This window comes from Narcine bancroftii, chromosome 3, assembly GCF_036971445.1.
Source record: "Narcine bancroftii isolate sNarBan1 chromosome 3, sNarBan1.hap1, whole genome shotgun sequence".
In the NCBI taxonomy this organism is placed as follows: domain Eukaryota; kingdom Metazoa; phylum Chordata; class Chondrichthyes; order Torpediniformes; family Narcinidae; genus Narcine; species Narcine bancroftii.
Genome location: NC_091471.1, coordinates 328,970,511 through 328,994,565, shown reverse-complemented (window position 1 = coordinate 328,994,565; position 24,055 = coordinate 328,970,511). Strand labels below are relative to the sequence as shown.

General features: G+C 52.6%; 1 protein-coding gene across 6 annotated transcripts in view; it reads right to left on the bottom strand.

Moving 5' to 3' along the window:
* The window catches only part of LOC138759177 (cyclin-dependent kinase 17-like), an 87,189-nt gene that overhangs the window by 36,115 nt on the left and 27,019 nt on the right, over positions 1–24,055 (bottom strand). For all 6 annotated transcript variants that reach the window (XM_069929213.1, XM_069929214.1, XM_069929215.1 and 3 more), the window contains exons 4-12: positions 20,585–20,740; positions 12,197–12,327; positions 11,580–11,705; positions 9,691–9,747; positions 7,112–7,226; positions 6,076–6,170; positions 3,487–3,549; positions 2,006–2,129; positions 685–805 (exon numbers count right to left, since the gene is read on the bottom strand). In XM_069929213.1, the coding sequence (XP_069785314.1) occupies positions 685–805; positions 2,006–2,129; positions 3,487–3,549; positions 6,076–6,170; positions 7,112–7,226; positions 9,691–9,747; positions 11,580–11,705; positions 12,197–12,327; positions 20,585–20,740 (988 nt within the window). The remainder of the gene's footprint in view (positions 1–684; positions 806–2,005; positions 2,130–3,486; positions 3,550–6,075; positions 6,171–7,111; positions 7,227–9,690; positions 9,748–11,579; positions 11,706–12,196; positions 12,328–20,584; positions 20,741–24,055) is intronic.

Below are 24,055 nucleotides of genomic sequence, written 5' to 3'. Positions count from 1 at the left end.
TTACACAGTGACAGACCCGTCCCACCAGTACTGTACCTCAGTGTTACACAGTGACTGACCCGTCCCCACCAGTACTGTACCTCAGTGATACACAGTGACAGACCCGTCCCCACCAGTACTGTACCTCAGTGTTACACAGTGACAGACCCGTCCCCACCAGTACTGTACCTCAGTGTTACACAGTGACAGACCCGTCCCCACCAGTACTGTACCTCAGTGTTACACAGTGACAGACCCGTCCCCACCAGTACTGTACCTCAGTGTTACAAAGTGACAGACCCGTCCCCACCAGTACTGTACCTCAGTGTTACAAAGTGACAGACCCGTCCCCACCAGTACTGTATCTCAGTGTTACACAGTGACAGACCCGTCCCCACCAGTACTGTACCTCAGTGTTACACAGTGACAGACCCATCCCCACCAGTACTGTACCCCAGTGTTACAGTGACAGACCCGTCCCCACTGGAGTCAGCATTTATTGTGCACTGCCAACCGCCATCCTGTTTTGCAGGGTAACCAGACCCCCTTACTCATCCATCCATTGGCTAGCAATCCTGTTGCAGCAGACATCTCCACCCAGTGACGTTACCCCTGGGAGACTGCCCCTCCCCCATGCATCTCATGGCCCCGAGGAAGAGTCAGTCCCACTAGACGTGCAACCGTTGGTATGAACCGTGCACTCACCACATGTCTATCTGCGTGGAGTACTCTGTGGAACCAAGCAGGACGTCCGGAGGCCTGTACCAGAGGGTCACCACCTCGTTCGAGTAGGTTTTCGTCGGCACTGACTTCGCCCTGGCTAGCCCTGAACGAATATGTATAAATTTAGATCTACAATCTATACCACTCTAAGAGTTGCATCAATCCTTGAAGGTTAATGACATAAAACAGGAGTCGAATGAGGAATGAGGAAATCTCATCAAACTAAAATGTTTTCGTAATTGATCCTCAATGTTTAACCACCAGTCTATCAGTTAATTTACACTGCATTGCGGTCCGATACCGGGGACACCGACGACCCCAAAGCGAAATGCCCTGAAAAAAGAAGTGGTCACAGCACAGGAAAATCACAGGCAAAACCCTGCCCCCACCCACATCTACGGAGGAGGGCTACCGTCAGCAATAATCGAGGATCCCACACCCACCCAGCATAGGCTCTGTGGGCACAGGCCCACAGGTCTAGGGGCCACAGGATACGTATTCAGGAGCAGATGCTCCCCCTCCACCGTCAGACTGCTCAACGACAAACTCAGTCAGGGGTCATTCCATCCGGATCAGTGTGAAGTGATGCATTTTGGAAGGATGAATCAGACGGCTGAGTACAGGGTTAGCGTGTGGAAGAACAGAGGGACCTTGGGCTCCAAATCCGTACATCCCTCATGTCGCCGCGCAGGTTGATAGGATCGTTAAGAAGGCTGATGGGACACTGGGCTTCATTAGTCGAGTTCAGCACTCGAGAGGTCACATTGCAACTCTATAAATCTCTGGTGAGACCCCACTTGGAGAATTGTGTTCAGTTCTGGTCACCTCATTACAGGAAGGGTGTGGAAGCTGTGGAGAGGGGGCAGAGGAGATTCACCAGGATGTCGCCTGGATTGAGAAACAAGTGTCACGAGGCAAGGTAAGCAGAGTTTCGGAGCGTATAAGGATGAGAGGAGACTTGATAGAGGTTGACAAAATTCTGAGAGGCAGAGACAGGGTGAACGGACAGCGCTTGTTTCCCAGACACCAGAGGACATCTGTACAAAGTGAAGGGAGGGAAGTTTTTTTTTAAACACAGAGAGTTGTGGGGGCCTGGAATGCCTCGCCAGGGGGTGGTGGTGGAAGTTGGAACATGAGGGGGCATTTAAGACGGGCCCACGGATGGAAGAAAAATTGAGGGTTACTGGGTAGGGAGGGTTTAGATTTTTTTTTAAGGACTACATGGGTCAGCACAACATTGAGGGCCGAAGGACCTGCACTCTGCTGCAGTGTTCTCTGTCTTTCTCCCCATCGAGAGGCTTACCGAAATCTGCCAGCTTCAGCTCGCCCTTCTCATTGATGAGGAGGTTCTGGGGCTTCAGGTCTCGATGCAGCACCTTTCTGTGATGGCAGTAGGCCAGACCACGCAGTAGCTGGAACAGGAAGAGCTGGAACAACACGCACAGGATCAGTAACATGGGCAACAACCTGAGCTCATCCTTCCCTGCCGCAGCGTTGCTTCTCGAGATATGGAAGGTCGCTGCTCAGATCAACTCAGGACAGGGTCAGAATAGATCTGCGTTCCCTTCGCACCGTCCCGTCACACCCTCCCGGGGTCAGACACAGTGTAAAGCTCCCTCCGCACCGTCCCATCACACACTCCCCAGAGTCAGACACAGACTGAACCTCCATCCACACCGTCCCATCACACACACCACGGGGTCAGATACAGAGTGAAGCTCCCTCCGCACTGTCCCGTCACATCCTCCAGGGGTTGGACACAGAGTGAAGCTCCCTCCGCGCTGTTCCATCAAGGGACAGACAAAATGTTGGCAGGCGCCCAAACAAGGAGGTTGTGGGGGGGCAGGGGGAAGAGCACAGTCCCCTAGGCAGGAGATAATAGGTGGACAAGGGAACAGCATCAAACAGGGGGGAGGGGGGCCGGCTCTGTAAATGGAGAGGGAAGGGTGTGGAGGGCTGGAGGACGGGGAAGGGAGGGAGAACAGGGAGTGGGACAGCAGGTACCGGAGACTTCAACGTTAATGCCTTTCAGTCAGAAAATAGGGTGTTTTCCCTTTCGTGGGACGGTCCACGAGGCCTTGGACCGACATGGGAGTAGGGCACGGAACCCAAGGGATCGGCCACTGGGTGATCCAGATGGAGCCAAGGTGATTTCCCCCCTCCCGGTCTCTTTCCGACATAGAGTTAGGAGGGTTGTCTGCGGTGAGTGGAGGTGAGCATTCATGGCTTGACAGAACTCCGAGTCCTGTCTCCCATTCTGGTCGTCTACTTTTCGGGGAGACATTGGAACAGGTGTCAAGAAGATTGACCAGGAAGCTACCTGGTTGAGAGAGGACGGATCCTGAGATTAAGGGAGCTTGGGCTTTACTCATTGGGAGAGAAGGAGGGGGAGAGGAGACATGATACAGGTGTGCAAGAGCAACAGATAGAGGGGACGGCCGGCAGGCACCTCCTTCCCAGGGCACAAGAGAGTCTGGGCAGGAGGTCCAAGGGAAATTTTAGAGGCAATGATTTTTTTAAAAACCCCGGAGACCGGTTGGTGCGCGGAACGCATGGCCCGGGTCGGTGCTGGAGGCAGATGCATTGGTGAATACCAAGAGGTGGCTCGACAAGCAATAATATAGAGGGATTTAATCTTAGGGTTGGCATAAGATTGTGGGCTGAAGGGCCTATCCTAGGCTGTGATCCGACTGACTCCGTAAAAGACTTGAATGGTTTGCAAATAATTTATTCAGAATAAAGTATATTTTTAGTGCAATGAAAAGCCCCCACTGAGCAGCTGACCTTCACGTTGTGTATATGGATCACATTCCCACAGTCCTCTAAGTATTGTTTCAAATCTTTATCCTAAAGGCAAATTTAAATTAAAAACATGTTTTAGATGTTTGGAAAAAGAGAGCATCTCTCTCCTTCCTCCCCACCACCCACCCCCCCATCTGCATCCCTGCCTGGTTCGGAAGCTGTACGCCCTCGGACCACACGACCTTGCGGAAAAGATCTTCTGACCATGGTCGACCACCCTCATCACAGGTGCTAAACGTCGCTAAGGACTCCACACACACACACCCCCCCCCCCCCACGTCGACTGATCTCCCTTCTGCTGTCGGGCATGAGGTACCTTCGCACTCGGCCACTGACATCCAGATTGGGCAACAGTTTTATCCCCTGTCCACTCAGGCCGACAGCCTTCTGAATTCTCAGAATGGACGTGGATGGGGCACCATGGACTTTTACTGTCTATGTCTTAGTATTTCAATGTTTTTAACGTCTGTTCTAACTGATATTGATGTCAATCTCCTCCATGGTCCTGGAGAAACACTCTCTTGTCTTTACCGTGCAAGCAGGGTGTGAACGATTAATAAAGGGGACTTGACTCAAGTGATAACTCTGCCTCGCCCGCAGGAAAAAGAATCTCAGGGTTGCATGTGATGTTGTGTACATACTCCCACAATAAATCTGGACGAGTTTCCCATTGACCCTCTGCCCTCCCACCTGGTTCTCCGTGGATGGCCCTTCATAGGCCAAGATCGAGAGCAAAGACAAGGGTGATGTCCGCCCCCGGCCCGCTACGTGAGCAATACCTTAGGAGGTGGCGGTGGACCAGGTGGGGGGAAGGGGGCATCAGGGGAACATGACCAAGTCCTCATGGGGGGGGGGGGGAATAGGTCAGCAGTGGAGAGGATCAAGGACTTCCAATTCCTGAGGTGGTCAACATCTCCAAGGAAATGTCCACATCAATGTCATCACGAAGAAGGCTTGCCAGCAGCTAGACTCTGTGAGGTGTCCGTCTATGTGAGACTCTCTACAGGTGGACCGCGGAGAGCGCTCTGGCTTGGTTGCTTCACTGCCTGGGACAGAGGTGCCAACTCTCAGGACAAGAATAAACCCAGAGGCTTGTGAACTCGGCCTGCGACATCATGGGCACCAGACTTCACTCCATCGAGGACATCGACACGAGACGACATCTTAAACAAGCAGCCTCTATCCTCAAAGACCCCACCACCCAGTCTTCTCTCTCTGCTCTCATCGGGGAAAAGGTCCAGGAGCCTGAAGATGAGCACTCAGCCACCATCACATTCCTGAACGGACAATGAACCCTAGACATGGCCTCACTTTTTGTGAACTATTATTTTTATAGTAATGTTGTAAGATGGTTATAATGTGAATGTTTGCCATCTGACGCTGCCACAAAACACTGAATTTCACGACTTGTTCGTGACGATAAATCCTGATTCTGTCGTTTTGACAGGTAGGAGGAAACTGGAGCCCCCAGAGGAAACCCACGCAGACAAGGGGAGAACGGACTAACTCCATACAGACAACACGGAGATTCGAACCCCCGGATCGCTAACCACCAGGTTAACCGGGCTGTCCTAATAGCCGGGGGGGAGGGGGAGTGGGGAGAGAGAGGGGAGGGGACAAATGGAAACTGGGAAGTTTATCAAACTGGCGTGGGGAGTGGAGAGAAACTACTGCAATTGGAGTCAAAACACAGAAAGGTGGGGGGGGGGGGGGGATATCTCAGCCAGCCTGGCAGTGTCTGTACAAGGTACAGATCGATCACCGATATTTCGGGTCTGAGCCCTTCCCCAAGGTACAAGCTAAAAGAAAGTGGGCATCTGAATTAAAGACCGGGAGGAGAGAAAGGGGGAAGAATGGTGGGGGGGGGAGGGGAAAGAGGAGTCCAGACCAACAGACAGAAGGTGTCAATTGGAGATGATGAGGGGAGAGGTGAGTGTTGATTTTGGGGAAGGAAACAGAAGGAAAAGGGAAGAGAGAGAGAGAGAGAGATAGACAGAAAGAGTGAGAGAGAGAAATAGAGAGAGTGAGTGAGAGAGGGAGGGGGGAAGGAGACATAAGGATAGATGGGTGGGGTGCTAAAGGAAACCGGAGAAGTTCTCCAAACTTCTGGGAAGAGGCGTAAAGCAGGAAAGTCTGCAGACAGTAAGTTTCTAGGAAAATGACACAGCCGGCATCTCGGCATCGGCGGGAGGTAAAGACATTTTGGGCCTGAGCCCTCCCTCAAGGTGCGTGAGAAGCTATTATAGTAAAACCCCGAGTATCTGGCACTACGGGATTGGTAGATGCCGGATAAGCAAATGATCCGGTTGCTTGAGGTTGCATGTTGCATGATTGGTGAGGTGCGCCAGTTTTAAATGGCAGCATTTCCTGCCGATTTAGTCACTGCGATTTAAAAGATTTTTTTGGCGCCAGTTGCTCGAGGCTGGTGGTGGCTTGAAATTCCAAGACGCCATGACACCGGCCAAGTTCCTACAGCTTTTCCGCCGCTCCTCTCAAGCTCCAGGAGTGTCCGCCCACCCCGCACCCCCCCCACTCCCCCCACACTGTGGACCGCGCGAGGGCTTCACTCACCAGGTACTCGAAGACCAGCGTGAGGGATTTCTCGGTGTGAATGATGTCATGGAGTGTCACGATGTTGGCGTGTTTGAGGTCCTTGAGCAGAGAAACTGGGGGAGAGGGGGGTGGGAGAGAAGATGGAACATTGAACACTGGAGCACAACACAGGCCCTTCGGTCCTTGATGTTGTGCTGCCCATTTATTCCTTAAAAGTACTAAACCCTCCCATCCCTGTAACCCTCTATTTTTCTTCCATCCATGGGGCTGTTGAAGAGTCTCTTAGATGTTCAAGCCTCCACCACCACTCCCTGGCGAAGCATTCCAGGCCCCACAACTTTCTGTGTAAAAAAAAACACCCTTAAACTTCCCTCCCTTCACTTTGTCCAGACGTCCTCTGGTGTCTGGAAAACAGGCGCTGGCCATCCACCCTATCTCTGCTTCTCAGAATCTTGTCGACCTCTATCAAGTCTCCTCTCATCCTTCTCACTCCAAAGCTCTGCTAACCTTGCCTCATGAGACTTGTTTCCCAATCCAGGCAACATCCTGGTGAATCTCCTCTGACCCCTCTCCACAGCGTCCACATCCTTCCTTTAATGAGAAGACCAGAACTGAACACAGTCCTCCAAATGAGGTATGAAGAAGATATCAGACGTGTGACGAGAGATTGGGATCAGATTGGTGAGAGAGGAAGGGGGAGGGAGAGAAAAGGGGAGAGAGAGGTGAGAAGAGGGAGGGGAAGAGAGAGGGGTAGGGAGAGATGTGGAGAGAAAGGGTAAAAATAGGAGAGAGGGGAAGAGGGGGAGAGAAAAACAGATGAGAGGGGAAGAGAGGGAGGTAGAGATAGGGGCAGAGAGAGAGAGAGGTAGAGAGAGGGAAAGAGGGGAGAAAGGGAGAAAGGAGGAGAGGAGAGAATGGGAGAAAAGAGGGGAGAAAGGGAGGGGAGAGAAAGGGAGGAGAGGGAGAGGAGAGAAAGGGAGAAGGGGAGGAGACAGAGGAAGAGAGGGAGGAGGTGGAGAGAAGAGAGAAGGAGTGAGGGAAATGAGAGGTTTACCTTCCCTGATAGCAGTGCAGGGCGCACCTTCCTCGTGTTCCAGACGGATCTCCTTCAGGGCCACCAAGTTATCTGTCAGCTTACTCCTTCCTTTGTACACAGTTGCATAGGTACCCTTCAGAGGTGTTGTGGTTTGTGGAAGGAGAGAGGAGAAAGGGGGGTGGGGAGAGACGGGGAGCGAGAGAGAGAGGGGAGGGAGAGAGAAAGGGAGGAGATAGAAGGGGAAGATGGGGAGGAGAGAGGGGGAGAGGGAGAGAGATCCATCAGACTAATGACAGGGCAGACACTGTTCCCGCTAGGTCTGGTCTATGGCAGGACTGGGCTCAGGACAGTCACCTTGCCCAAGTTACTGAAAAAGGATGTGGTACAAGGGCAAGGCTGGGCTTCCCGTCCCGCCAGGTTAGGGCAAGGCTGGGCTTCCCGTCCCGCCAGGTTAGGGCAAGGCTGGGCTTCCCGTCCCGCCAGGTTAGGGCAAGGCTGGGCTTCCCGTCCCGCCAGGTTAGGGCAAGGCTGGGCTTCCCGTCCCGCCAGGTTAGGGCAAGGCTGGGCTTCCCGTCCCGCCAGGTTAGGGCAAGGCTGGGCTTCCCGTCCCGCCAGGTTAGGGCAAGGCTGGGCTTCCCGTCCCGCCAGGTTAGGGCAAGGCTGGGCTTCCCGTCCCGCCAGGTTAGGGCAAGGCTGGGCTTCCCGTCCCGCCAGGTTAGGGCAAGGCTGGGCTTCCCGTCCCGCCAGGTTAGGGCAAGGCTGGGCTTCCCGTCCCGCCAGGTTAGGGCAAGGCTGGGCTTCCCGTCCCGCCAGGTTAGGGCAAGGCTGGGCTTCCCGTCCCGCCAGGTTAGGGCAAGGCTGGGCTTCCCGTCCCGCCAGGTTAGGGCAAGGCTGGGCTTCCCGTCCCGCCAGGTTAGGGCAAGGCTGGGCTTCCCGTCCCGCCAGGTTAGGGCAAGGCTGGGCTTCCCGTCCCGCCAGGTTAGGGCAAGGCTGGGCTTCCCGTCCCGCCAGGTTAGGGCAAGGCTGGGCTTCCCGTCCCGCCAGGTTAGGGCAAGGCTGGGCTTCCCGTCCCGCCAGGTTAGGGCAAGGCTGGGCTTCCCGTCCCGCCAGGTTAGGGCAAGGCTGGGCTTCCCGTCCCGCCAGGTTAGGGCAAGGCTGGGCTTCCCGTCCCGCCAGGTTAGGGCAAGGCTGGGCTTCCCGTCCCGCCAGGTTAGGGCAAGGCTGGGCTTCCCGTCCCGCCAGGTTAGGGCAAGGCTGGGCTTCCCGTCCCGCCAGGTTAGGGCAAGGCTGGGCTTCCCGTCCCGCCAGGTTAGGGCAAGGCTGGGCTTCCCGTCCCGCCAGGTTAGGGTAAGGCTGGGCTTCCCGTCCCGCCAGGTTAGGGCAAGGCTGGGCTTCCCGTCCCGCCAGGTTAGGGCAAGGCTGGGCTTCCCGTCCCGCCAGGTTAGGGCAAGGCTGGGCTTCCCGTCCCACGAGGTGGCTTGGTGCCTGGCCCAACTGCAATCTCAGCGCCTCCGCAGTTCGCCCCCTCGGTGAACTCAGCCAGAGGGTGGGGGCCTCTGCAGCCGAAGGAATCACACCGGCGGCGGGGCTGCTGGAGACTCCGGTCGGGGACTTGCGCCGGGCTGTGGACGGCTGGCGACCGGCAGAAGGGGGCGCCGGGACTCGGAAACCGGGTCACACGAGGGAGGGTGCTGAAGGGGTTCCCCCTCCATGCCGGGGGTCCATATCCGGAGGTCGGACCGGACTCCACGGGGCCGCTGGAGGCTAATGGGCTGAAAATTGGCTGGCGCGGGCTCGCTCCCGCGGTGAACGTCTACATTCACACATAGAAAATAACAGGTTAAATAAAGAGTCCACGTTTATAACCGTAAATGTTCCCTGAAGTCACAGTGAAGATGGGAGCTAATATCCAGCCAGCGGAGCGAGCGCCTTGGTCGGGCTTTGCTCGCAGAAGCTGTGGCAATAACGTCGTGTGGAAGAGCCATGGCTTCGGCCGGGATGAAGAGCGGGTTCCCGCCGCCCGCCTGACTCTCTTCTTCCTGCTGAGTCGCCCCGGTCGGCGGCTGCATCTGTCAACCTTGGGTGGGGGGGGGGGAGGGTTAATTGTCGACAGTCGACTTTCGGGCGGCTCCGCAGAGGTGGAGGAACCTGCAGATGCAGCGACGGTTTTCACAGAAATGTGACCGAAAATAAAGTAAAAGGCTTTAAGGTTTTATATCTTCAGGCAGGCGAAGTTTGTCCAGGATGGATGCAGGTGAGTGAGCCAGTCTCAAGCAACCGGAAAATACACTTATCTGGCATCTACCAATCCCCACAGGTGCCGGATAGTTTTTTTTTTAAAACTGTATGACACTTTCTCATTTGTTACATGACAATAAAAGAATCTTGAATGTTTGCTTTGGGCACACGGGTCAAGGCAGAGAGGAGAGGGCTTGGGGATCCGGGTGAAGAACTGGGATGGAGATGAAGATCTTTCTGATGGCTTCGCTGCTCAGACACGGGTGGTGGTGGGGAAGAAGAGTTGGGCCTGGCGCTGGTGAGCATTGGGTTTGGGAACGGCTGACGCTTGAGTCTGCGGTCGGGCTCCGATCTCCTACCTCCCCGAGTTTGTCCAGTTTGACGTAGGTCTCCAGTTTGCCGAATCCAATCTCCGACTGTGGGTTGAGGTGGGGGAGGGAAGAAGGGAGAAGATCAGGAGATGGGGAAGCGTTAGCATCTCTGTCATGCCAGGCCAGGCCAAGGCAAGGCAAGTTTATTGTCATCTGATTGCACAAATACAACTCGAGGAAACCGTGTTCTCTAGTCCTTGGTGCAAAACATGCAGACGCACACCCAGACATAATGCACATCCAGACAGACAAGACAGAGTAATAAAACATGAAAGTCTGCAGACACCCTGATTGAAGTATAAACACAATGCTGAAGAGATCAGCAAGTCATACAATGAACTTAATGATGATTTAATGCAGACAAGGGTGAGGTGTTGCATTTTGGAAGGACAAACCGAGAAAGGACACACACAGTGAACGGTCGGGCACTGAGGAGTGCGGTAGAACAGAGGGATCTGGGGATACAGAGACATAATTCCCTGAAAGGGGTGTCACAGGTGGACAGGGTCGTAAAGAGAGGTTTTGGCACATTGGCCTTCAGAAATCAAAGTATTGAGTGCAGGAATTGGGATGTGATGGTAAAATCGTATAAGACATTGGTGAGGCCAAATTGGGAGAATTGTGTGCCGTTTTGGTCACCGAACTAAAGGAAAGATATCAATAAGATAGAAAGAGGGCAAAGATTTACTGAGATGTTGCCCGGGCTTCAGGAACTGAGTTACAGGGAAAGGTTAAACAGGTTTGGACTTTATTCCCTGGAGCGTCGAAGAATTTGATCAAATTGTTTAAAATTATGAGGGGGACAGACAGAGTAAATGTCGGATGGTTTTTCCCACTGAGGGTCAGTAAGGACATGGGTTAAGGGTGAAAGGGGAAATGTTTAGGGTGAACTTCTTCACACAGAGAGCAGTGAGGGGGGGTTTGGAATGAACTGAGGTGGTGATTGTAGGCTCAGTTTTAACATTTAAGAATAATTTGGATGGATCAGTAGATGGGAAGGGTACAGACTGGGTGCAGGTCAGTGGGACGAGGCAGAGTAATAATGCGGCAGAGGTTAGAAGGGCTGAAGGGGCCTGTTTCTGACCTGCAATGTTCTATGGTTCCAAAGACAGGCATAGTCAGTACGGCTTTGTGAAGGGGAATGTTGTGCCTCACGGGTCTAATCGAGTTCTTTGAAGAAAGAAATCGATGAGGGTCAGGCGGTAGATGTGGTTGACGTAGATTTTAGCAAGGTATTCGACAAGGTCCCCCCACTCGTTCAGAGAGTCACGAGGCATATCAGTGGATCCTGGGCCGTGGATTCAGAACAGGCTTACCCGTCAGAAGCAGAGAGCAGTAGTGGACAGAAAGTATTCTGCCTGGAGGTCGGTGACCAGTGTGAGTGCTGTTCTCTGGGATCCCCTGCCCTTTGCGATTCCAATGTCTTATACCACAGTTGGCGTGGTGGCCCGGACTCGTGGGCCAAAAGGGCCTGTCACCGAGTGGTAGGTCTATATTCACAATTTAAATTAAATTTAACCATACTTTGATTTAGAAAGGCCAGAGTGTCAAACAAACTTATTTTAATTTTTTTTTTACAGTGATGTCATAAGATGGTTATAATATGAATGTTTTCTGCTGCAAAACAATGAATTTCGTAACTTGTTCATGACAATAAAATACTGATTCATTTGCACACCACTGACGTATCACTCGCTGCCCCCTCCTGCCCACTTGGAACGTCCACCTCCTTTTCTCCATGTCACCCCAGTGCGTGATTGAGTACCATCGCCTGTTTCAGATTGGGGGGGGGGGGGAGTGTAGTCCCAAACCAGGAGGCAGGGTGCAGGGCTCGCCCTGCTCCTGCCACCAGCGCCAGGCTTTCAGCGCCCACTCACCAGCGAGACCCGGCGTAACCGTCGGCTGAGAGGCTTGTCGAAGGGCGGGCTGTTCATGGCAAACTTCTCCAGGTAGCCCTCGGGAAGGCGGATGTCTGCAGGCAGTGAGAGCCGCTTATTGATGTCCTGTTGAAGAGATCAAGAGGTGATGGGACGGTGTAGAGGGAGCTTCACTCTGTGCCCGATCCCGGGAGTGTGTGATGGGACGGTGTGGAGGGAGCTTCACTCCGTGTCCAACCCCAGGAGTGTGTGATGGGACAGTGCAGAGGGAGCTTCACTCTGTGTCCAACTCCAGGAGTGTGTGATGGGACAGTACGGAGGGAGCTTCACTCTGTGTCCAACCCCAGGAGTGTCCAACCCCAGGAGTGTCCAACCCCAGGAGTGTCCAACCCCAGGAGTGTCCAACCCCAGGAGTGTCCAACCCCAGGAGTGTCCAACCCCAGGAGTGTCCAACCCCAGGAGTGTCCAACCCCAGGAGTGTGTGATGGGATGGTGTGGAGGGAACTTCACTCTGTGTCCAACACTGGAAGTGTGTGATGGGACGGTGCGTAGCGAGGTCCCCCGTGTCGGACCATGATGTTGTTTGACGGGGCGGTGTGAACGAGGCCTGTCCCTACCTCGGTGGAGATTTTCCTGACGTTGTTCCGCAATCGTACCCGGACTGGTGACTGCACCTCGTCGGAAGAGGTGGCAGAAGCTTGATCGCTTTCCCCATCCGAGCCCATCTTCAGGTCTTCATGCACAATCTCTATAACCAGAAAGACCGCCTTTAGAAGAGGTGCTTCTTCACCAGCTCGCGCGGTCTGTGCTCCTCCCAGCACGTAACCGCCCCATCCAAAGGTGCCTTTCCAGAGTGAACCTTGATGTTTCCATCAAGGATGTCTACAAGAGCTGGTGTCTTGAAAAAGTGGACCTATCCACTGCCCAGGCCAGGCCCTCTTCACTCTGCTACCATGGACCAGGAGCCTGAAGGTGAGCTCTCAGCGGCACAAGGATGGCTTCTTCCGTTCAGGAACCTGACAGCGAACTCTGATTTTTTTGGCACTAATTTAATTGTTCCTGATATGTAATTTCTTGCAATGTTGGCTGCAAAGCAACATGAATTGTTCATGAAAGTATGTCCTGATTTAAAGAGTTCCTGGCCAGGAGTAAAACACGAGTCTGTAGATCCCATGGTTGAAGTAAAATCATGATGCTGGACAAACTCAGCAGGTCAAACAGCAAAGATTACGATATGTTTTCGATGTTCTCCCCACCTCTAGCTGGCCTGCGGGCTTAGACCTGTACGTCAGGACCACCCACCATTCCCTGATGACAGAGCAGGCCGGATCCTGGGGGCAAGCTGAATGGGCGGGGGGGGGGTGGGAGAGAGGAGAGGAGAAATGGGGAGAGGGGAGAGAGAGTAACAGAGAGGGATGAAAGAGAGGAGAGAGGGAGGAAAAAAAGGGATGAAAGAGAGAGGAAAAAAGGAGAGAGCAAGGAAGAAGGGAGAGAGAGAGAGGAGAGAGAAAAGAGGGAGAGAGAGGGGAGGGGAAGAGAGATGGCAGGGAATGGAGATAGAAGGAGAGAGAGAGAGAGAAAGAAAGGAAGAAGAGAGAATGAGAGAGAAAGGCAGAGAGAGAGAGTGCCTGAAGTCCAGGCAACATCCTAGTAAATCTTCTCTGCCCTCTTTCTATCTTATTGATATCTTTCCATAGTTCGGTGACCAAAATTGCACACAATTTTCCAAATTTGGCCTCATCAATGTCTTATATAACTTTACCATAACATCCAAACTCCTGGACTTGATACTTTGATTTCTGAAGGCCAATGTGCCAAAAGCTCTCTTTACGACCCTGTCCACCTATGATGCCACTTTCAGGGAATTATGTCTCTGTATCCCCAGATCCCTCTGTTCTCCTCAGTGCCCGACCGTTCACCGTGTATGTCCTTTTTTGGATGGTCCTTCTGAAATGCAACACCTCACCCCTTTAAGCGGGGCAGAGAGGGAAAGAACTCGGCGACTCACACCCGCGAGCTGTGCTTTCTGGAACTGCGTGCACTCCCACCCCCACCCCCCAAATCCGCCCGAGAATAGGAGGAGCGAAGAGAGCTGTGGTGGGGGTGCAGAGGGTGGGAACAGTGCCACCGGGTGTCCGAGCAGCCATGGCCTTCTCCTCTGCCAACCCGACACTCAGCAGGCACGCACGATAGGCCTCAGATTTTAGACCAAACGCAGAACGCTGGAGGAATCCAGCCGGTCTCACACGTGTCCGAGGGAGGTAAAGATATATCACCAACGTCTCGAGCCTGAGAGGTTCGAGTAACAAAAGAGCCAGGTATCTTCGTTAAAGACAGGAAGGAAACAATGGGTGGGGGGGTGGGGGGGGGGAGGAGTCCAGACCAGCAGACAAAAGGTGTTAAGAGGAGAGGCCCCCTCCCACAAATCAGAGGAACAGCACCTCGCCTTCCACCTGGCTGCCCTCCAACCAGATGGCATTAACGTCGACTTCTCCAGCTGCCGTTAAACCCCCCCCCCCCCATTTTCTTCCCCGTCTCCTATCCCCCAACTCTCCCTCCATCTCCTTCCATGGAGCCAAAATGTTCTCACCTCTCCCCTTTCACCGTACCCAATTAACACCTTTTGTTGGTTGGTCTGGACACCTCCACCCCCCCACCCAGCTTTTTCTCCTTGGCCTTTAATGTAGATGCCTGCTTTTTGCTCAGAGCTTGAGATGGCCTGAAACATCAGAGATACCATAAAATCCGCCCCCCCCCCCCCCCCACACCGTGATCCGGAATTCAGGCAACAGGCAAAAATATCGCAGTGTAGCGGGCTGAGTAACTGTGCGATTAGACAAGCCGAATTGCCTCCCCAGTCGTCCAACACAAGATGGCGTAGGGGCCCCCGTCCCCTTCCTAGGAGAAGCCCGCTGTTGTCGATAGGTGTTTCCCCCTGGGGTGGTAGGTGGGGTATCGTCGCTTCCTGGATGCGTGCTGTTGGGCAGGTAGCGACACGTTGACGTCACTCCGGAAAGCCAGCGCGCCCCTTGCAAGAAGTGGGTGGTCCCCTCACGCAGCACGCTCAACAATAAAGTTTCAGTTACTGGTTCACCCTCGCATTGCATGGACGTCTCATTTCCGCCTCACTTCTGGTAGCAGACGCTACAGCGGAAAGCGCATCCAGTAAAATCCCTGTTGACTGGAATTCAATTGACCGGTAAAAAAATAATGGCAGAAATCTCTATATAAATAAAAGTTTGAGTGAACATTTCAATTTGTAAACGTTCTCCAAAGCAACGCGGTGGTGGCAACGGCAGGAGTGGCCCACCACGGCAGATGTTTGAACGAGGTTGCACTTGACCAAAATGGTGGCGTCCAGGTCCAAGAACAGGCCAAGGCTGCTCGCCGCTGGGGCCACTCCCCCAAAGTGTCTCCCCATCCCTGCCTAGTCAAAGCCGTTATCTATGGTTTCAGATTTATTGTCAGAGAATCCCTGTGAATTTCAGTCCTGCGGCCGTGGCAGATTTACAGCTTGTTGGCCGCGCAGAAATAATCTGTGCACAACATAGATGTGTAAACAGGTGCGTTTCATTTTGTGCGTGAAGAGCAGTGGAGGTCACTCGCAAAGGCTGGAGCCAGGGTCTTCAGAAGATTCGTGGAGGCCGTCCACTTCGAGTCTCGCCTACCAAAAGGTCCAGGAGTATTATGACTGCAGCTCGTGAGGATGGATGTTCCTTCAAGGGCAATGCCAGGAGAAGTAGTGAGTCTGTCGTGGCAACAACTCTGGTTGTCCCGTCAGTTCATCATTAATTCTGGGCATCAAATTTCATCGGCCTACGCTTCAACACAGAATTTGAAAGACTGGAGTAACTTTCGGCCTGGACTGTAATGATTTGGGTACATCACTAGCTTCCTTTAAACTGCAGCCCCTGGGTTGCCCACCCCCTACCAGGACTCGGGTGAGATTACTGGGCTCTGGGAGCTCCTTTTAAACTGCAGGGGGATAGACCCATTAAACCTGGCGATGTAAGGGGACCCCCCCCCCAGCGACGACGTATCACACACTCACCAGAAATACCACTGGATGTTCAGATGCTGGCTACCCGGTGACGCACACGGGAAAGCAGAAGAAGCGGAGGTGGGGGCGGGGTGAGCCCCGGGCTACTTTGGCTTTCAAGTCACCCGTGAACGCCACCTGGGTGTGTCAGACTGGGTTCCCCAACTCCCTCCAAGGTCAGTCACGGACCTGGTTGGTTCCGACGGAGTTGGCCAGGTGGGCCCCATCTAACTGCCACGTAACCGGGGCAAATTGCCTGGTTCATCCCGTTTTACTCGACAGTTTGAAAGGGCCTTCACACACTCACACACACACACACACACACACTAGTACACTTGCGCAAAGTTGGGGATAGATTTAGTGTTAAGGATAGTTGAAAAGTGAAGACTTTAAGTGTCAGAAATATGATTAGTGTTTTAAAATGAAACACTGTCTATTACTGCTTGTTAGACGTGGTTCGTAACAATTGCCTCGGTGAATTTCTGTTGTTGCTTGTTTTTATATAACAATTACAGCATGAAACAAGGTGCTAAAACCTTGGCTAGAATCTTCCTATCAAAATTAAGTAACGAAAGAGATCGAGGAGATGGACATTTTATGTGCGTGGTTCATTGCTGACACCTCCCTCCCCTTCCTTGATCTTTCAGTCTTTATCTCTGGAGGCAGCTTAGCTACTGATATCGAACCAAAAGCCAATAGACTCTCACAAGGACTTGGGCCAACCTATAACTCTCGGCAGCTTCTGCCCATCTCTGGCAAAATCCCACCACCAAGCATCTACGCTGTCTTCAGACACCGCTCCCGATGCAAATCCCTCGTCTTTTCATCCGCCCCCCACACCCCCCCCTTCCGTGGCACTCTCCTGGCACTTAACCCTTGTAAGCCACACCCTGCCCTGAAACTTCTTGCCTCGCCACCAGTTGGGGCCCCCACCGTCCCCTTCCAGGTGAGACGACTCTTCACCTGCAATCCCGCCGCACCTGGCGTGGCCTTCTGAGACTGGGAGACCCGCTGCATTGAGCACCTGCTCTCTGCCTGCCTGAAGAAGCGGCCGCACCCTTCAATCATATGTCCGTCCAATCTGGGAGGAAAAACACCTTATACTGCGCCCTGGTAGCCTCCATTCCTCAATTCATATGTTCTGGACGCCGCAGCTTAGAAAAATTTTGGAAAGAAGTTTTTTCAAACATTATCAGTGATTCCCATTTTAAAAATAAACCCTGATCCTTTAATTCAGGGAAACTGCTCCCCCATGAACTCACGGTAACCCTTACACCATCGGGGCTCTGTGATCAGTACAGGATTGCTTGAGGTGGGATGTGATAAGGTTGAGAATCACTGCTCTAGACAAGATGATTACCAAAATATTTTGCTTGTGTGAAGGATTATATTTTAAATTGTATATAGATATATTTTAAAGGAGATAAATTGCAGCAGGTTTTTTAGTGCCGGTCACATATAAACACTTCAAAACAGATCTCATTTAAAATGCCAGAGGGAAAATTGGGTCTGGTGTCGCAGTCTGTCTGAGTACAGTTGGCTGTTCTAAGAGAGAGAGAGAGAGAGAGAGAGAGAGAGAGAGAGAATTCAGTTCTACAGTTCAGCAGCAGCAGTTGGGACTGGAACAGGACAAGCTAGCAAATGTGGAAAAACCCCATTTTGAAGACAGGTTGTGAGTTCTAAGTTCAGCCTGTTCAAAGCCCTTGTGGTCCTTACAAGAGGAAAGGACTGGTTGCATAATGTTTCGCCTGAGACAAGGGAAACAGAAAAGGAACTCTGTGGTGACCTGAAAGAAAGAGGTTATCATCTGGAAAATCTTGATGGGACAAGTTTCTTTGGCAAGTGGCTTATCGGAAGAAATCTATTTGTGGCTTATGAGCAACATATCTCTCTATGAGTGGTAACCATTTACCTTTCAAGCATCAAAGCCTAGTGAAGATTCATAAATGTTAAATTCTGTGCACAGTATAAGAATTCCCTGCAACCAATGAACTTGGAGGAATGAGAAGTGAGATTGGACTGTGAATTAAAGAACTTTTCTAAACTTACACACACCTTACATACACGTGTGCTTAGAATTAGAAGGGGATTAAGTAAGTTAATAGTAATAAGTTAGAGGTCGACAGCATCGAGTCCACGCTGCTGAAGATCCAGCTGCGCTGGATGGGTCACGTCTCCAGAATGGAGGACCATCGCCTTCCCAAGATCGTATTATATGGCGAGCTCTCCACTGGCCACCGTGACAGAGGTGCACCAAAGAAAAGGTACAAGGACTGCCTAAAGAAATCTCTTGGTGCCTGCCACATTGACCACCGCCAGTGGGCTGATAACGCCTCAAACCGTGCATCTTGGCGCCTCACAGTTTGGCGGGCAGCAGCCTCCTTTGAAGAAGACCGCAGAGCCTACCTCACTGACAAAAGGCAAAGGAGGAAAAACCCAACACCCAACCCCAACCAACCAATTTTCCCTTGCAACCGCTGCAATCGTGTCTGCCTGTCCCGCATCGGACTGGTCAGCCACAAACGAGCCTGCAGCTGACGTGGACTTTTTACCCCCTCCATAAATCTTCGTCCGCGAAGCCAAGCCAAAGAAGAAGTAATAAGTTAGAGTGTGATTCTGTTTTCATGTTTAAAGATAATTAAAAGCAACTTTTGTTTAAGTAACTATTTGTCTTGGTGAATATCTATTGCAGCTGGGTTTTGGGGTCCTCTGGGCTCATAACATTTGAGAAAAATTGTCACTGGCCCATTTCCTTTGGAGATCTGAAACCATGGACATAATAAGTCAATGAAGGATGATTAAAACAGTGGTTTTCAAACCTTTTTCTTCCCACTCACATCCCACCTTAAGCAACCCCTCAGAGCACCGACGGCGAAGGGATTATTTAAGGAGGGATGTGAGTGGAAAGAAAAAGGTTTGATCGTCCCTCATTGACTTGTTATGTGCATGGTTTCAGAATTCCAAAGGAAAGGGCCCAATGGCAATTTTTCTCAAGCAAAATATTTCAGTGACCCCCTTCCCCCCCCGGGTTGAGAGCAGCGGCTCACAACCTCTCCCCTCGCGTCCCGCCCTTACCAATCACAGACCACCCCTGGCGTCAGGATGCGAGTTTATGGTGGGGTGGGGGGGGGGTGCTGATGGAAAACCAGGGAAGACAGCAGTGATAATTGGGGATCTTCCGGTGCATGCCTCTGCCATCAGGAAAGAGAATGAGGGCCACCAGCTGCTAGATTTCCACTGTCAGACTCTGCAATGACAGCCTCAGTCAGGGCTCGTTTAACTCTGACAATAAATCTGAAATGGCACGGGGCTCATGCAGGGACCACTACCATAACCTTGTTAACGTGAAATTTTGGCAATGTATTGTCCCACTATAGGATGGTGCCCCTTTGATTCACCAATGTTATTCTTCAACCTTGCTGAGGGGAAAGGGGTTTTGGAAATTATATTTGCTTTGATATGTTCTCATTCTAGTTCATTAACATGATTCAGACACTGGGTGTTCGAGGTAAACTGGATTCGAGATTGGCTGTGTGGGAGAAGGCAGAAGGTGGTAGTGGATGGTTGCTTTTCAGACTGGAGGCCTGGGACTGGTGGGATCGGTGCTGGGACTATTGTCATTTGTCATCTACATCAATGATCTGGCTGGACGGGTGGTGCCAGAGGATAGGAGGGTGACTCACGTTGTTCTGTTGTTTAAAAAAGGCTCCAAAAGTAACCCTGGAAATTATAGGCCAGAGAGACTGACGTCATTTGGTAGGTAAATTATTGGAAGGTGTTCTAAAAGATTAGATGTACAATTATTTGGATAGCCAGAAACTGATAACGGATAGTCAACAGGGCTTTGTGCGTGGTAGGCCATGTTTAACCAATCTTGTCGAGGTTTTCAAGGTGTTTACCAGGAAAGATGACAAAGAAAAAGCTGTAGATGTTGTCTACATGGACTTTAGTGAGGCCTTTGACAAGGTCCTGCATGGGAGGTTAGCCAGGAAGGTTCAGACGCACGGTGTTCGTGGTAAAGCAGTGAACTGGATTCAACCATGGCTGGTGGGGGGAGAAGCCAGAGAGTAGTGGTGGACAATTGCTTCTCAGACTGGAGGCCTGTGACTAGGGTTATGCCTTAGGGATCAGTGCTGGGACCATTGTTGTTTGCCGTCTAAATCAATGATCTGGATGATCACTTGGCGAATTTGCAGATGACATTAAGATCGGAGGCATTGTGGATGGCGAGGAAGGTTTTCAAAAACTAGAGGGGCCGAATAGCCTGTTTCTCTGTACTGTATGGTTCTAAGATTGTGCTTTGGAATGTTCAACTTCCACAAACATTTTTGCAACTATTTTTTCTGCTGGACTTGTAGCACATTTCATAATGGTATCGTTCAACTTTTCTACTGTGAAATACCAATCAAAATATTTTTAAAAAGGTTGGAAACCCACTTGCTTACTCGTGAGGTGCACAGTTTCATAACGGCCAAGGAAATGGGCCAATGACCATTTTTCCCAAGCAAAATATTTCAGTGACAACTGGGTCTCGATTGGTGATTCTCAACCTTCCCTTCCTGCCACATCCTGCCTTGAAGGAGGGTCTGATGGCTCAGGGGTTGTGAGTTTGCCCCTCACTGGTGCCTCCTCTATGTGGCCTGACCTGCTGAGTTTCTACAGTGTCATGCTTTTACTTCAACCACGGTGTCTGCAGACTCTTGGGCTTTACATCTTGACCCACAAGCTCCCCCCACCCCCTGGAACAAAGGGAGAACATACAAATTCCTTACAAGTCAGCGCGGGGATTCACACCCACCTTCCCCCCAACCACCGGTCGCTAGCCCTGCAGGGCCGACCCCGCAAGACCAGCTGAGTTCCTCCGGTCATGGCCGCGCGCTCCCCACCCCGGTCCCAACCCTCCACCCGAGGGGTGTGCTGGAAAGGCCTCGGAGACCTTTACCCGAGATGGCGGAAAGATAATCACCTAGAGTGGTGTTCCTCTGCAGGTGGGAGCTGAGGCTCTTGCCCACCACACTGTGAGGCCTTCGAAAAGGTGGCTTTTTGAAACTGCCTGCATACTGGTGCAGGAAGGATTGCATGCTGTGGGACATGGGGGGCTTCCCGTTCTTCACCATGGGCTCTTTACGTCCGGAGGAACAGAAGGGAAAGACACAGGAGGAAAGTGGGGGGAGGGGTAGGAAGAGGGAAAAGGGGTGCAAGGTGGGGGTGGCAGTGGAGAGAGAGAGAGAGAGAGAGAGAGAAAGAGAGAGTAAGAGGAGGGAAGGGTGGCATTTGCCAGAGTGAGGGGTGGGGTGTTGCAAGCGGAGGGGTGTCCCAGAGAAAGGGACGGAGGAGAAGGTGGGGGTGCCAGCGAGGGGGTGAGGCGATGGGCAGAGTGAACAGGGGGATGAGAGCGGGGGAGGAGAGCGGGGGGGGGAGAGCGGGGGGGGGGAGAGCGGGGGGGGGAGAGCGGGGGGGGAGAGCGGGGGGGGAGAGCGGGGAGGGAGAGCGGGGAGGGAGCGGGGGGTGAGAGCAGGGGGGGAGAGCAGGGGGGGAGAGAGAGGGGGAGAGGGGGGAGAGAGAGAGGGGAGAGAGAGGGGAGAGAGAGGGGAGAGAGAGGGGACAGGGGGGAGAGGGTCAGAAAGGGACAGAAAAAGGGTGAGAGAAAGAAATGGAGAGAGACAGAGAGGAGGTGGGGAGGGAGACAGATGGATTCAGAGAGAGAGAGACAAGAAGAGATGGAGAGAGAGAGGGTATAAAGGAAGGGAGGGGCATAAGGGCAAGAGCAGATGACAGAGGACAAGAATAGAGAGAAGGGAAGGAGAGAGAGAATAGAGAGGGAATAAAGGGGAGAGAGAGAGGGAAGGAAGGGAGAGAAAGGAAATGAGGAGAGAGAAAATAACGATGAAAGAGAAAAGGGAATGGAGAGAGAGAATGGAAGGAAGGAGGGAGAGAGGAGAAAGGAATGAGAAGGAGAGGGTACAAAGACGGAGAGAGTGGGGCAAGGGGAGAGAGAGCGTGAGAGTGGTTTACATGGAGAGAATGGGGAAGGAGGGGGGTCCAAAGATGGAGACAGTGGGGAAAGAGAGAGAGAGTGAGAGAGGGTGGGTACAAAGATGGAGAGAGTGGGGAAGGAGAGAGAGTGAGGGGGGTACAAAGACAGAGAGAGTGGGGAAGGAGAGAGAGGTACAAAGACAGAGAGAATGGGGAAGGAGAGAGAGAGAGGTACAAAGACAGAGAGAGTGGGGAAGGAGAGAGAGAGAGGTACAAAGACAGAGAGAGTGGGGAAGGAGAGAGAGGTACAAAGACAGAGAGAGTGGGGAAGGAGAGAGAGAGAGGTACAAAGACAGAGAGAGTGTGAGAGAGAGAGAACAATGCAGACACAAATGTAGAGCAACAGGAAGCAAACATGTATGAATGACCATGGCGCAGGTGAGGTAAATGGTGTCGACAGGCGGGGAGGGGGGAGGGGGTACGGGTGACGGGCAGGAAGCATACCGTGGGTCAGAGAGAGGGTCCACATGGACAGGTGGGGAATCCCGTAGAAAAGTGGGTGAACCGCAACGCGATGGGTTGGCAGCAAGCGCCGGCGTGGAATGGGAGCAGGAGACGAGCGACCGTGGCGGCCAGAAGGGTGGAATTTAAAACCAAAAAGGCAGCGGAGATCACGAGAGGGAGTGGGGGGGGGGGGTGGAGGAGAGCAGGGGGAGGGGGGGGGAAAGAGGATAAAACAAGAGGAAGGAAAAAATTAGAAAGACGGAAGAAATTAAAACACAAGTTGAATGAAAATACATTGCAGGTTTCAAAAAAAATGTATAGCATCAATCGAAAACCATTCGAGGCATGCAGCAGGCAGTTAACAGAAACAGAACAGAGCCAACACAAAACCAGGGCATTTGGCCGTCCCTTATCCTCACTTGGACACGGATTCTCTGCCCCGCCACTGCGGCTAGCCGGGATGGGCCCTTGTCCCCAACCCCAGCACCCTGTGGCTAGCTCGCGGTGGGGGTGGGGGGCGTTAGGGACGAGAGGGAGAAAGGAGGAGGAGGGGGAGTGGTGTGGAGAGGGAAAAAGGGAGGGAGGGATGGAGGGAGGGAGGAATGAAGGGATGGAGGAATGGAGGGATGGAGAGAGGAACGGAGGGAGAGAGGGAGAGAGGAGGGAGGAAAGAGGGGGTAGAGGGGAAGGGGGAAGGGGAGGGAGAGGGTGGGGGTGAGAGAGGCTTGGAGAGTGGGGGACAGAGGGAGAGAGGGGGAGGGAGAGCCAGGGAGAGGGAGGGGAAGAGAGAGAAGGAGATGGAGAGGGATGCGAGAGGGTGCGGCTGTGTTGGGGATTCGAATCTGGACGATGGTTCAGACCAGACTCTGCGGGGGTGCTGGAGGAAAATCCATGGACTCTCACGGACTCTGGAGGAAGTCGGCGGAGGGGGGAGGGTTCTGTGAGGGCGCTGGTTGGCGAATCTTTGTCTCCTCACAGTGGACTAAAGGACATTTTGTGTAATATTTCACCAGCTTTATTGCACTGCAATGAAATAATTGTGAATATCCCTGTAGCAAAATAAATACATGGGAGATTGAAGTGTCTTACACTTCCAAAACCTTGTCTTTTCTAAACAACCCGCCCCCCCACTCACCCATGAAAGCCAGTGGAATGCGGGAAGGATAATCGCATGGCTGGTTGGTGGGAAACAGAGAGTCGGAATCAGCGGACCCTGTCCTGGTCGGCTACCAGCCGTGTTCCGCAATGTTGGACAGAAGTGATTCGATGGCTGGCGGGATGGTGCCGAGAGACTTGGTTAGATTATTGGAAAGAGTCGAGGTTTCCCTTGGTGGGTGAATCAGGGACAAGAGGGTGAGAAGGAACCCGTTTAAAACAGACACGAAAGGAAATTTCTTTGGCCGGGGGAGGGGGGTGGGGGGGTCTCTGGTTTGTGTAGGTCGTTGCCGTGTCCAGCCGTAGAGGCCCGATCTCTGGGGCAGATTGATAGGGGATCTAATGAGCCAGGTGGGAATCAAGGGGAAAAGGCCAGAATTTGGAACCAGAGAATGGTTTAGCTCAGGGTGGGGTGGCAGAGCAGATGGCCTGAATGGCCTGCTACTATTCCCTGATCTTGTGAGTAGGAGGTGGCGGCTGAAATACAACACGGGCCAGAGGATGGCAGATGGAGTTGAGTGCGAGGCATTATATTTTGGAAGGGCAAACCAAGGTAGGATGTAAACGGTAAATGGTGGGGTGTGGGAGGGGTCTTGGAGGAGAGATGAGCCAGCGTTGTTGGAGCGGGTTCAGGGAAGACTGATCCCAGGAATGAAAGGGTTTGGATACGAGGAACAATTGGACTGTACTTGTTGGGAGTGCAGAAGGATGGGGGGGGGTGGTGGGCGGAGGAGACATTTCAAACACTGAAAGGCCTGGACAGAGTAGATGTGCAAAGGGTGTTTCCCCGTGGTGGGAGTGT